General features: G+C 36.9%; 3 protein-coding genes across 3 annotated transcripts; 2 read left to right on the top strand and 1 right to left on the bottom strand.

The window, feature by feature from the left end:
• The first annotated feature begins 177 nt into the window (after positions 1-177).
• Positions 178-10,572, top strand: atk (artichoke). The gene is made up of 4 exons (XM_028308871.1): positions 178-518; positions 5,905-6,146; positions 6,294-8,917; positions 9,014-10,572. The coding sequence occupies exons 2-4, from the start codon at positions 6,004-6,006 to the stop codon at positions 10,570-10,572; spliced, it is 4,326 nt and encodes a 1,441-aa protein (XP_028164672.1). The 5' UTR covers positions 178-518; positions 5,905-6,003.
• Positions 10,573-10,796: 224 nt separating this feature from the next.
• Positions 10,797-11,673, bottom strand: LOC114355834 (inosine triphosphate pyrophosphatase). Its single transcript, XM_028308862.1, has one exon. It carries the CDS (start codon positions 11,548-11,550, stop codon positions 10,975-10,977), a length of 576 nt encoding a protein of 191 aa, XP_028164663.1. The 5' UTR covers positions 11,551-11,673; the 3' UTR covers positions 10,797-10,974.
• Positions 11,674-11,972: 299 nt separating this feature from the next.
• Rpn8 (regulatory particle non-ATPase 8) lies at positions 11,973-13,420 on the top strand. Its single transcript, XM_028308880.1, has 2 exons — positions 11,973-12,337; positions 12,591-13,420. Exons 1-2 carry the CDS (start codon positions 12,136-12,138, stop codon positions 13,403-13,405), a joined length of 1,017 nt encoding a protein of 338 aa, XP_028164681.1. The 5' UTR covers positions 11,973-12,135; the 3' UTR covers positions 13,406-13,420.
• Positions 13,421-13,558: the final 138 nt, after the last annotated feature.

Here is a 13,558-nt window from a genome sequence, read left to right as displayed (position 1 = left end):
AAGATTGAAAGACAATACCATGCAGATGAGCCCGTGAGTACTGATCTGGACCACCCCCACCGCCCCCCCCTTACGCCGCTACTGGTTCTGTGGTAAAGACCATCGACGTGGACGCCTTAACTTGACCACGATGACGACAGCTTTGCCAAGAGAGAAACGACAGATATGAAAAAGAAAGTTAATAAAGATTAGGCAGAAAATATAAGGGGTTTGACTTTTAAATTGACTCGCATATCTGCGCTTTTAACTCGGCAGGTAGTTACGTACGGCGGCACGCGCCACAATGGTGAAAGATAAGTTACTTGGTGCGCATCGAGCTGTGAACCGAAAGTCTGGTGTTTACATGCGAAATCTACGAAGGGTCCCAGTCTGTGTTTGGCTTGCACGAGCCACGCTTCTCCTAGGATTGTTTTTGGAGTGTTATTTTACGATTGGTTTGGTCTGACCATTGAAGTTGCAGTTCTATCGAGTTTATCATCTTTGTTAAGAGTTTCAAGTGCTGGATTGACTTCTAAAAGGTGGTATGGATTTGTGTATTAAACAATTCAAATGCAGATTTGACCTGGAGTTTAGATCTAGAGCCTGGCCTGGCTAATGAAAGGTGGATAAATGTGGGTAGGTGGTAGTAAGTTGATTTTGCGTCAAATTCAGCGTACTTATTACTATACATCTGATTTTTTTTTATATTGGCGCTCTTTTCTAGAGTCACCTTTCATTAGGCAGACTAAGCATGGTGCAGTTGATGAGTTGAAATATTTAAAAGTTACAAAAAGTTAGTTACGTTCATTTACGTTGGACCCTCTAAGATTGTTACAAACAATAAAATTATTCACATATTTTTATGTAACTTGTTATGTCTGTAGCATTGCGGAATTTGACTGGTTTTCACGAGCTGATACGAGCAAACTAATTTTCTGTAGATTCCCATTTACGAGTTATTTTTTTTAAAGAAATAGTTTTAAATAAGGCAAGAATATAATCATAGTCTCTGATTCTCCTGGAGCAGGCAGGAGCAAGTAGAAACTAGAGACTAAATATCAAGTGGTAATACACTATTATCCTATGAAATAATGTTAATGAAACATAACATACAACATTATGTAGAAACCACCAGTATATTTGCAAGATAAACATCAGTATCGTGCACCAGTGCATTGGCCCAGCTTTCTTGGCTTGACATGACACACACAGAAGAGATTTTCTCCATTACTTACTTGAAAGAACATGATTATGCTGTATTATGCACGGCCAACTACTCCAGAGCAGTAGGTCGTTACATTCTAATAGCGTTCGGAATGAGGCAGAAGATTTCCCTTTGATCAAACCAAAATAAGTTATTTCATCTCTCATCATAGAAGAGAATTTCATCTCGTCTTAAAATTCTGTAATTGAAAATTAGTAATTGCTAAAAAATCATGTAGAGCCCAACTTCTAACTTTACACGCCCTGACTCTACACTTATCGTGTAATTACTGAAATACAACGGATGTGGTTTGCGACAAATATGTTATTTTTAAATGATGTCGTCCAGATATCATTTACACGCACAAGTCGTGTTATTTTTTACGTAACTTTCATAGTTTCGTTTCTGTTTTACATCCTGTGAAGAATTTCACACCTACTCGGCAATGGCTTCAAGTTGCTTCTTATTTTTTGTGCACATTTGAAACGCCAAAATTATTTTGAATTCATTTGCGTTAGTGCGTAAGTCCTTGAACTCATAAAGGTTATTTTGTAGCTTGAGCACAAAAAAGTAGGAAGCTAAGAAGCTCATTTTGTGAAACGCATGTTAAGTAGGTACAGCCAGCGTCAAATAGTTCGCGACACCCAAAGTAGCCAAAAAGTTCTCAACTCGTCTTTGTTACAATTGGAATAAGGTTGTGTCGACAACTTTTTGGCCACTTTGGGTGTCACGAACTACACTGGTCATCACAAAAATCGGCCCACCTACGTTTTACAGGAAAACTCGTTTCTACTGACACAATCATGGTGCCCCAACAATATTGGTGTTATTTGAAAGAACAATAAATATCCATAAAGAAAAACACATTTAATTTCTTAATAAACGATTAACATAACACCTACAATAAATGTGACTTGAAAAAAGACCTAACTTTGGGCTCACCTCTGGGATCAATTAGACCAATTTTTATGGTTATAAAACCAAATAATGATCTCACGTGTCCTCTTTAACAGATGGATAGCGATTAATCCCAACTTAACACTTTTATAGCCATTAAAGTTGGCTCAAGCGTAACTACCTATTTTTTGAAGAAGTAACTCTGGATTCTTCTACAGACACATTTTTGGGGTAAAAACCTTTCCTTTAATAAAATGAACTTTAGAACTAGGCTTTCAAATGGTGCCAACATTTGTGGGAAGTGGGAATGCATGCACGTTTGAAAGTGCTTGTCGCGGGAGAGTCGATTTTTGTGTTGACCAGTGTATTTGACGCTGACTGAACCTCCCTATAAACTAAATACTAAGTAATACGACCATAAAATAGCTGCAGGAGCTATGCGTGGTTATTGCCGATTCGGCAACGCACGTTTGCTCTACATACGCAAGAGAACGGGATGACAATCAGAGACAGTTAGAGATAAGTGTGCTAACTGTTCCTAATGGCACCCGTCCCGTTGGCTGATTGCGATGATTCTTACACTGGCTTCAGAGTTGTAGAGATGCGATAGACGTAAGACTCTATGTTGATGTCGAAATATGATACTAGTCGGTTGAGGATTTATGAAGATCTGAAAAAAGTTTATATCTTGTTTTAAGATCCTAGATATTGAATAAATTATTGGACCACCTTGACTAGACTTGGATGGCATGCAGCTGGACCTTGGACATCCAAGAGCTGGACCCTATAAAAAACAAATTAAGAAATCTAACAATGCTAATAAAGAACTTTAGTCTCTACTTATTTACACACATACTAGGCTTGCTAATAAGTGCAACGATATACGCTTGTACCGAGAGCTTTTCAAGCATGTCAAAGTATTCAGAACATCACAAAAGATAATATTATTTCAGTTCTAGTTTTAGTCAAAGACTAACATTTTACTGTAACCGTTACGCACGCCATCGTACATTAATGTTAATTGTGTGCTTTGAATTAAAATGTAAAGTAATGCATCTGAACAAAATTACGAAATCTTTGTAACTTGGTAAAAATTGAGAGCACACAAATGGCATGCTCATATTGATAAACTTCTTAGCTAGAATGATAACAGGACCTGTAAGAAAGAGCCATAAGTGGACCAATTGTTACGATATCCAGTAGTAACCGAACTTACTCTACCATAACCAAGCCTACCATAACAATACCGTTGTGACCTACTACGGGATCCCTGAAACCCAAAATTTTCAATGTTGCGTAACGTTTTTAACAATGACGCAAAGACATTGCATGAACACCATAAATCGCCAATAAGAACAATGGGGAGTAGGTAAGTGAAAGTGTACCTTAACCACCGGACCGTTCTGCTAGACCATTGTTTTCCATTTTGATTGTTTTCAATAGGAGGGGGTCCTTGACGCCACCGGATTCAGCTCAAGTTCCGAGCGCTTGTTGCACTAAGCGGAGATAATTAAAAGTTGAATACATCTAGCCACTAGGTATTGCGAAATTATGGCTCAATAAACTTGAAGGCACACATTAAGTTTAGTGGATAAATTTTTGAAAAAATAAGTGCATAAATGCAAACGTGCATAAAGAAGACGACTCTAGTCTCTACCCTATTCTACCAAGTATTTTCCATGCCTTTACTCATAGCTGGGCATTAACTCGTTAATCCGTTAATCGTTAATTAACGAAGTTAACATTTCTATTAACGGATTAACTTTTAAGTTAACTTTAAAAAATGTTAACGGACTCGTTAACTTCCGTTAAATTATCCTAAGTCCGTTAATCGTTAATCCAGTACCTACTATTTACCAAAAGCACGCTGAAAAACGCGTTCTGACAAGTACGTTCGGGCTTTCAGAACTTCCAGAACCCAAAACAACAGTTTTTGTAACCAGATCATGTTGTCTTGTCATACTAACATGTTGTTAGCAACATGTTAGTATGTGTGGGACAACTCTTGCAACTGAATTTAAGACCAGTTTTCCTCAACCGATTGAGCCGAAAATTTGGTATACTTATGTAAGTCAAAGTCAAAGTCAAAGTCAAAATTTCTTTATTTGTTTGGACTAATAAATAGTTCTTACAAATCGTCATTTTGCTCTTAAGGAGCCTCTACATGTCTCATAATCTTTTTACCCTACCAGCGCTTCGAGACCAACATTTGGCAAGTGCTGAGAAGAAGCGCCGCAACAAACTCAGTCACCACTAGTAGTAAGTACGATGACAATGCAATGTTATGGTACCATTGAGCTGGTCTGATGATGGAGTCATGAGGTGCCCATAGGAACTCCTAAATGAAATGGCGGCATCGCATCGAATTTGGGTTCGTTGGATTTGTCTTTTCGAGCACTTTAGTACTAGATGATGTCCAGGGTCCTGATGATGGAGTCAGGAGATGGCCATAGGAATTCCTAAACGAAACGGTGGAAACTTATCGAGTTTGGGTTTGCTGGATTTGTCTTTTCGAGCACTTTGGTGCTAAATTGTATTGTAATTGAACCAAGGCTCTGAGATTCAGATACTACTAAAAAGTGTAAATTATATTTTTTTTTAAAACAAGCTTTTATTCTGAAATGCAGTTGTAAACGAAAAATAATTGTACTTACGCAAGGTTCAAATAATTTCCTAGTAGGGTTCCATAAGTGGTCCGTCGTTACCACAGTATATTTCAGAAGCAAGCAATTACTTCATCTACAGTCACTTTTCATATTTTCTTCTAAGGCAGTGTTTTTCAACCTTTTTCATGACGCGACCCCCCTAGTATGAAAAAAATTTTTTGCGACCCCCCGCTAATTTTTTTTCATGCATTTTATAATGTTACAAAGATGTATTACAAAATTTCTTAACTAGTGAAAATTCACTGAGTTAAATGACCATTACTCTCAAACTAATTGATGTATCTTAATAGCAGTATTATCACGAATTTTTCCAGATTTTTCAAGCCAACAGTTTAGTTTTTAGAGAGGGGGGGGGGAGGGGACGCCCTACTCAAACAAAAATTGGCACTTAAAAACTTTAATAATTTGTACACAGATCCCTAAATGGAAAAAAAGTATTAAACCCCTTAGCCATTTTAAAAGACCTATCCAACAATACCCCACACGATGGGGGTCAAAGATGAAAAAAAAAATCATGTAGGGGAGGTACCCTAAAAAAATTTTTTTTTTCAATATTTCATTCTACCGTTTTGTCGGCGTGATTAATATACATATCTCTACAAAATTACAGCACCCTAGTGCCAATAGTTTCTAAGCAAAACCTCGAAATATCGAAACTATAAGGGTTCCTTGTCAGGACTACGGAACCCTAAAAAAGAAGAATAAATTCCATGCGCCATACAAGCTTTCGAAATTATTTGAACCTTGCATACAATTATTTTTTTCGTTTTACTATCATGTGTTAACGGATTAACGATTAACGTTAACTTGCGTTAAATCTTGTGAAATGTAACGTTTTAACGTTTAACGAAGTTAATTTTTTTATTAACGGTTTAACGATTAACGAAGTTAACTATTTGATTAACGGTGCCCAGCTATGCCTTTACTCTTAAAGAAGTAGACTAGACAGAAACAACTTCATTTATATGAAAGACGAAAGGCAAAATGGAAATCATCATCAACGTTTCAGATACAGGACAACCACAGTTGAACATTAGGCCTTCCTATGATTTCCAAGTCTTTCAGTTTGGTAGCAATTAACTTGCATCAAGCGCTTTCCTGTTACCTTTATGAAAATTGAAATGTGAAGAATAATGATATTAATTTGTTCAATTTCAGGGCTAAACACGTCAAAGTTACTTCGCCAGATAAGAAATTAGCTGCAGATTGGATCAGCATCCAGTATGCTACAATGATACTCAAAGAAGAAATAGAGGAATGGATTCCAAAATACAAAAGACGATATTATGGTTCGTTATAGTGATATATATAAGAGTTTCTGGAGAAACTGCAATATGCCCCACGCCAGAGACTATATTGCCGTGCATATGCACGAATCGGCACGAGGATGTGCAAATATGGTAAAATAGTTCTTTTTTCTTGTATTTTAAGTCCCTAAAGTAGTAGTAAGTAGATAGTAAAGAGAACTAGTAGATAATCAGATAATATTATCAACCAGTTCTCTTTATATAATATAATATTGAATGTAAACATTTTTAACTTTTCAGGTGTACGCACAGCGACTTACCCCAAGTCCTAAAGGGTGTCAAGAATATTGGAGACTTTGTAAGAAACCCAATAGATGAACTAATAATTGAAAACAACTACCTTCCATCTTTACCTGGAAAAATATTTCAAAATGTTAAAATTATGAGATTGATGCTGAGACATAACGGCGTAGAGAGACTATCAGCTACATGGTTGGAGACACAAGAAATGAATTTAGTTGAAATATTCATAGTAGAAAATGATCTTAAAAGCATTCCAGCTGAAAGTTTAACGATGCTGAAGAATCTACAAGCAATAACGATTCAGTCACAAAACCTTCTAAGGTTACCAGCTATTAGTAATATGCCTACACTGAAGTACATTAACATACAATCGGAAAGTTTAAATGTAATCAATGAACATAGTTTTGAGAATTTACCGAATTTGGAAAGACTGTTTATTAAGGGTAGTATAAATCTTCGTCTGATCAAAGAAAATGCATTGTACAATTTACCAAAATTAAGAAGGTTGGAAGTAACAAACTGTGGAGTCAATCACATTCATATGAGGGCTTTGTCATTACTCCCTTCGCTTAGTGAAGTGTCATTTAGCAACAATAAGATAATTGATGCATCTATGGTGGGCAGAGCGACGAGAGATTTGCCTTTGCTATCCTATTTGGACCTGAATCAGAATTTAATCGACAAATTAAACGAAGGTGCATTTGTAGATCATCCAGCGCTAGAAAGATTGTTGCTTTCAAGTAACAACATAAAAATCATACATCATGGAGCTTTTCACAGAGTCCCTAAATTGAGAGTTGTAGATTTAAACTACAACAGAATTTCACAAATACACCCTGAATCATTTTTGCAACAATCGGGTAGTGGGGTCGAGGAACTTTATTTGATTGGGAATCAGATAATGCATATTTCCGAATTTAGATCTCTACTTGACGCACTGCCCCGACTGAAATTTTTGGATATGAGTGATAACTTACTTCAAGAAATCCCAAGAGGGGCGCTCAGGGGTCACCCAAGTTTAGAAAGATTGCATTTGAATAAAAATAGCATCAAGTTCATACAAACGGACGCATTTATTGCGATGCCGGCGCTAAGAGAGCTACATCTAAGTAATAACTCTTTAAGTGACATGAATGAAGGTCCGTTTTGGAATTTGCCAGCTCTGAAAGGATTAGATTTGTCCTATAATTATTTTCAACGTTTACAGCCAAAGATGTTGTATAATTTACCAGCTCTAAGGCGAATCAATTTGAGCAACAATCAAATAGCCATTGTCGATCCGATAACATTTATTGAATTGCCACTATTGGAATACATTAATATTTCGGGCAATGCTTTAGTATCATTACATCCAGCAACTTTCAGAAATTTAGGTAATCTATATGAAATAGACGTAAGTGTCAATAAACTAATGGAATTTGTGCCTGGCCTGCCAAGAGGATTAGAACAATTATATCTACAAAGGAATCAGATAACAAGCCTCCCTGTACCACCATCACCAGATTTAGACTTGCCAGCTTTAAGGACCTTGGATATATCCAGTAATGGCATACAAAAGATACCCCATGGTTGCATGAAAACTCTGCATAGTTTGCGTCGTTTGTACATGAGACGCAATGGCTTGAGACAAATAGAAGTCAACACTTTCAGCGACTTGAGCAACTTAGAAATACTAGATATTAGCAATAATCAAATTATGACTATCCATCCGAAAAGTTTCAGTAAGCTTGCTCGACTCAAACAGGTCAATTTGCATGGCAATACAATAGAAAGTTTCGATTTTATGGCAATACAAGAAAATGCAGCACTATCTACGGTCGATTTTAGTAAAAACAAGTTGAAGAGTATCAGTCCGAATATGTTCAAAAGACCTCTTGATGTCGAAACTCTAAATATATCTTCAAATAATTTGAATGAATTACCACCAACGTTAAATATGTTGTCAAAGTTGAAAGTATTGGACGCTAGTAATAACCATATCAAGCATTTTGATGGCAATGTTATGAATAATGTTCTCACCTTGAGGGAGATTAGAATGCCAAACAATAAGATAGTGGAACTTCGCCCTGGTAGTTTCAAAGACCTCAGGGATGTAGAGTCAATTGACTTGGAAAATAATGATATAGAAGTCATCCACCCTAAAGCTGTGGTGAACTTGCCAAACTTATCGGCAATTTACTTTGGTCGGAATCACATAGTAGATTTACCTGATGGAGTGTTTTCGAACCTTCCAAGGTTACGAATAATTGATTTACAAGGCAACAGATTACAATTCATTTCACCCAAGGCCTTTGATAATATTCCTTTGGTCCAATATCTCAATTTGAGTAACAATCAGCTAACCAACATCGACAACTCAGGACTGCGACAACTACCTTCACTGGAAGTGCTAGATTTAAGTTTCAACAAACTGATCAAAATAACAGCATCATCATTCCAGCACATGGAATGGTTGGTCGAATTGAATTTAGATAACAATCTCATTTGCTTCATTGGGGGCAAGCCATTTGACTTTATGCCCAGACTGAAAATTCTATCTATGCGCTATAACAAATTAACCATGGTTAGCGAGGCTACGGTGGCGAAACTAAGAAACAATATTGCAATCTTGGATATCGACGGTAAGTTGACGGGAGACGAGCTGCAGCTGCAGCGATCTATAAAATAAATTTAATCGACCTAAACATGTAATACATTAACTATGCATTTATTTTCAGGTAACCCGTTAACGTGCAATTGCGAACTTATGTGGCTCAAGTCATGGCTATCAGAATCTTCTGCAATAGGACCCAAATGTGCTGATGGTACTTATGTTAAGGGAATGCCATTTTCCAGAGAAGACTGCCAGAAATATGTGTCAGGAAATCAGGAATACGACGTAAGGTCCTGCATTGCACATGAAAACGAAGCTCTGTTACCTAGTTTGGCCACATCGCAAGTTTTTTCGACTCTAGATAAAATTAAAGACTACACGACCCAAATTAAAAACAATTATCACGTAAATAAAATTAACAATAGACCAGCCCCAGAGGAATCCGAATACTTTTACGATGATTATGTGGATTATCCATATAACGAAACTTTGGTTGAAAACCTCAACAATGATCTGCATTTACTGCAAAATAACAGGTCGCAGGAAAGTGGTGGGATTCCTACACTTTATGCAGGGACCAAAAACACTACCCCAAAGAACATCCCTGTTCCTACGCCATATAAGCAACCTACGAGTGGTTATACGTTTTTTGGGATGCCTCTACCGGCTATAAACATGGGGAAACTGTTGAATACCGGGCGTAAGATGGACTGGCCCGATAACAAGAGCACGCAACATACCAATAAGAATTATCAAACTCCAGCTCCACCGAAATTCGAAACGGGAGGATTTTCGCCAGTTCTTCCGACGACAGATAGTGGATTCAAGCCTATACCAAATCCTATGAATACATCTAATAATATGCACACTTTAGTCGTCAATCAAGGCACAGAAGGGTACTCCATAGCAGGTAATGTGGAGCAAGCTATTGTGATATCAACAACAGAAGCACCTAAGAAGATAGTTCACACAAATACAACCCATCAGAAAATGAAAAGCGAAATCCATGAGCTCCAAACTTATCACGACGACGACAATACTACTCATGTAGCATATAACAGAACCAAGAACATAGAAAAACAGAAGAGTGATGATAAAAACCTTAGCAAATACAATTTGATGGAATCAAACTTGACAATAACCCAAGTAACTGAAAAGGAGGGAATATTGATAACTACAGACACAACCAATGATATGTCTCTCCAGGCTTGGTTGGAATCTAGCACAAAATCTTATTCTTCAACTCCTGTAACATCAAAGCCACCTGTTAAAAAGCATATTGAAAATACTCACACGCAGCCTACAGCACTGTCTGCAGTTTTGGTACCAAGTAATGATGAGTTGGCCAGGAGAAACCAAAGTGCCAGTGTCAAACGTCCGGCTACTGTCACCAAAGTTAACATGCCTCATGCAGCACATTATGACCTTCAAGAACATACCAGTAACAACTATTCCCCAGTCATAAATAGGGAAGCTAAGACACGGTTTACTGATAATACATATCCAGGAAACAAAGCAAGGCAGGTGGACGGAAAAGAGTGGTACTACAAAAATTATAATAACTCTAATTTACCGCCTTATATTGCTCCAGGAGTTCACACTGCCAGCAGCAATAGTGTTAAACTCAATTGCTTAGTTTCAGTGACAGTATTTTGTATAAGTGTATCATTATTGTATGTTTAATTAAACTTTTAGTAATATAAAAAAAAGTTTTTTTCATTTCCCACACACTACTACCAAAAGTATGGAACATATCCAATTGTTTTCTTGAGTTTTGCTATGCCTAGTTTCCTATGATTGATGATTTAATTCTATATTTTATACACCAAAAAGAAGTTAATTTTTATTTTTAAAGTTAATATTATTTTAGGTTCTTACAATTTTAAATGAATAGAGATAAGCATTAAGACTTTTGAAACTGACTGTTTATTGTTTCAATAACTAAACATTTTTATAAGTCACAAAATGTTGGTATTCATTACAACAACTCAATTTTTAGGGAAAACATAACACAATTGTTAAAGATAAACCATAGGTCACAGTATTTTATAGGAAAAAAATATATATACAAAAGACTAACCAACATCACTGCTGCTTTTCAATAAAGTATTTCCTTAGCTTGTCAAGTGCTTTGTACCTGTGAGATATGGTATTTTTTTCTTCTTTGGGAAGTTCAGCATAAGTTTTTGTGTAGCCTTCTGGCTGGAACACACAGTCCCAGCCAAAATCTCTTGTGCCTCTTGGCTCAACTATCTGCCCTTTAGTTATGCCTTGAAACAAAATCACATCTGAGTCTTCACAACTTCCTTCACAATAAGCAAATGTACACACAGCCTTTGCGGATTTGTCTTCCCATCCAGTCAACATCTTCGAAAGACCTTCAGGCTTTATTTTATCTAAGAACCACTTGATGTAAGGACCGGGTAAACCGTTGAGTGCGTTAAAGCATAAACTAGTATCCTCTATTAATACAGGCTTTTTGAGACGACGAGCTGCTTCCTGGCATTTCTTTATGGACACCTCTTCTATATCACCTTGAAGTTCAGGCAGATCTACCTTGTGGCTAATAATTTCAAGAGGAAAGCTGTTCCCCAATATTGCGCGGAGTTCTTCAAGCTTTTTTGCATTACCGGTAACAAAAGTTAGCGTCTTTTGTGCCATTTTTGGTTGAAATTGGAGTGTAATAGCTATTAAAACAGTTCCAGCTCCCTTAGAAAAGAGAAATTAGGAATTTTGAGAAATAAAAACAAATCAAAACATTAGCGCATGATTTCAAGACCTCATGTCATTTGTCAATTGTCAAATTTGACATTTTACTTTTTTAGAAACTGTAATAGTGAGAAGACAAAACTAGATTCGATCGCACCTAAATAAGTTTTCACCCCATAATGACTTCGGTTTATTTAGATTTATTTTATCATTATAACGCGGGTGTTTTGTATAGCTTTGCGTTTTTTCATCAATTTCAAACCTAGTTCAAAAATTGCTCCAGTCAGAGTTCATACCACTGCTGACGGCAGTTATTTTATAACGTTACTTTTGTGTTCCATTGTCACTTAATGTAACAAACATGCCACACAAGAACAGGCCCAAATAAAATGATGACTGTCAAATTTTAGTTTTGATTGAAGAAGAATTTCGCTTCGTTGTTTGATCAGAGTTTGTTGTAATTTTACTACCGCTTTTCGTTTTCAATACTTAACTAAAACTTTGTTATTCTAAGAGTCAATATTACTTTGAAGCAAAATGCCGAGTCAGGAAGCAGTTGTCCCCGCTGTGGTCACCGCAAAAGTGACCACAAAGGTTGTGGTTCATCCGCTGGTTTTGTTGAGTGTAGTGGACCATTTTAACCGAATGGGCAAGATTGGAAACCAAAAACGTGTTGTTGGCGTCCTACTAGGCTGCTGGAGAGCTAAAGGGGTGCTGGATGTGTCCAACAGTTTTGCAGGTTAGTAGAAATAAAATGTCATCACTTTCATAAATTTTTACCATTTGGAGACTTGGATATAAATGAAAGTTAGAATATCTAACTTATCAGCTTTCTTTTTCCATAATCCAATGACTGTTGGTAGTCTGTCAAAAAACATAAAGATTCATTCATTCATTAATTCATTGGTAATTTATTTGTTGTTGACCATCCCTATTTTGTTTGCTGATATTTTTTAAGTATTCTTCTAATGGACCTTTTCGTTTAATTTCAGTGCCATTCGATGAGGATGACAAAGACAAGTCAGTGTGGTTCCTGGACCATGACTACTTAGAAAACATGTATGGCATGTTCAAGAAGGTGAATGCCCGTGAAAAGGTTGTTGGCTGGTACCACACCGGGCCCAAACTTCACCAGAATGATGTGTCTATCAACGAGTTGATTAGGCGATACTGTCCCAACTCTGTACTTGTTATTATTGATGCCAAGCCTAAAGATCTAGGTTTGCCCACTGAGGCTTACCAAGCTGTAGAAGAAGTTCACGATGACGGCAGTCCTACTACTAGAACATTTGAACACGTCCCCAGTGAAATTGGAGCAGAAGAGGCCGAGGAAGTAGGCGTTGAACATTTGCTACGTGACATCAAAGACACAACAGTCGGCAGTCTATCCCAGAGGATCACAAACCAGCTTCTCGGTTTACGTGGCCTCCACTCCCAGCTGAGTGAGATCAGAGACTACCTACTTCAAGTCGGTCAAGGATCCTTGCCAATGAATCATCAAATAATTTACCAACTGCAAGACATTTTCAATTTGTTGCCTGACATTGCCAATGACAACTTCATTGACAATTTGTACATCAAGACCAATGACCAATCCCTTGTAGTGTACCTCGCAGCTCTGGTGCGGTCCATTATTGCTCTCCATAACCTTATTAACAATAAGATTACAAATAGAGATGCAGAGGAAGGTAAGAAAGAAGAGGCCAAGGACAAAAAGGACAAGAAAGAAGAAAAAGACAAAGAAGACAAGAAAACTGAGGAGAAAGTTAAAGTAGATAAAAAAGAAAAAGATGAGAAGAAGAAGTAAATTAAATTAGACTAAGTTGTTTGTAATGCTGAATTATTATTTTTAAATAAATTGTATTTACTAATCTCAAAATGCTATTACTGTTATAATTTTTAAGTAGCCATGTCATACATTTTAAGTATTATTTAAATACTAGCTGACCCGGCGAACTTT

Source organism: Ostrinia furnacalis, unplaced genomic scaffold, assembly GCF_004193835.3.
Source record: "Ostrinia furnacalis isolate ACB-3 unplaced genomic scaffold, ASM419383v2 OfSCF2566, whole genome shotgun sequence".
Classification (NCBI taxonomy): domain Eukaryota; kingdom Metazoa; phylum Arthropoda; class Insecta; order Lepidoptera; family Crambidae; genus Ostrinia; species Ostrinia furnacalis.
This window is presented reverse-complemented; position numbering and strand designations above follow the sequence as displayed.

Bases quoted from the DNA above. Each gene is read 5' to 3' on its own strand.
- LOC114355834 (XM_028308862.1), bottom strand. From the start codon at position 11,550: ATGGCACAAAAGACGCTAACTTTTGTTACCGGTAATGCAAAAAAGCTT.
- atk (XM_028308871.1), top strand. From the start codon at position 6,004: ATGGATTCCAAAATACAAAAGACGATATTATGGTTCGTTATAGTGATA. The intron at 6,147-6,293 runs GTAAAATAGTTC...TTAACTTTTCAG, and splicing joins CACGAGGATGTGCAAATATG to GTGTACGCACAGCGACTTAC. The intron at 8,918-9,013 runs GTAAGTTGACGG...ATTTATTTTCAG, and splicing joins TGCAATCTTGGATATCGACG to GTAACCCGTTAACGTGCAAT.
- Rpn8 (XM_028308880.1), top strand. From the start codon at position 12,136: ATGCCGAGTCAGGAAGCAGTTGTCCCCGCTGTGGTCACCGCAAAAGTG. The intron at 12,338-12,590 runs GTTAGTAGAAAT...GTTTAATTTCAG, and splicing joins TGTGTCCAACAGTTTTGCAG to TGCCATTCGATGAGGATGAC.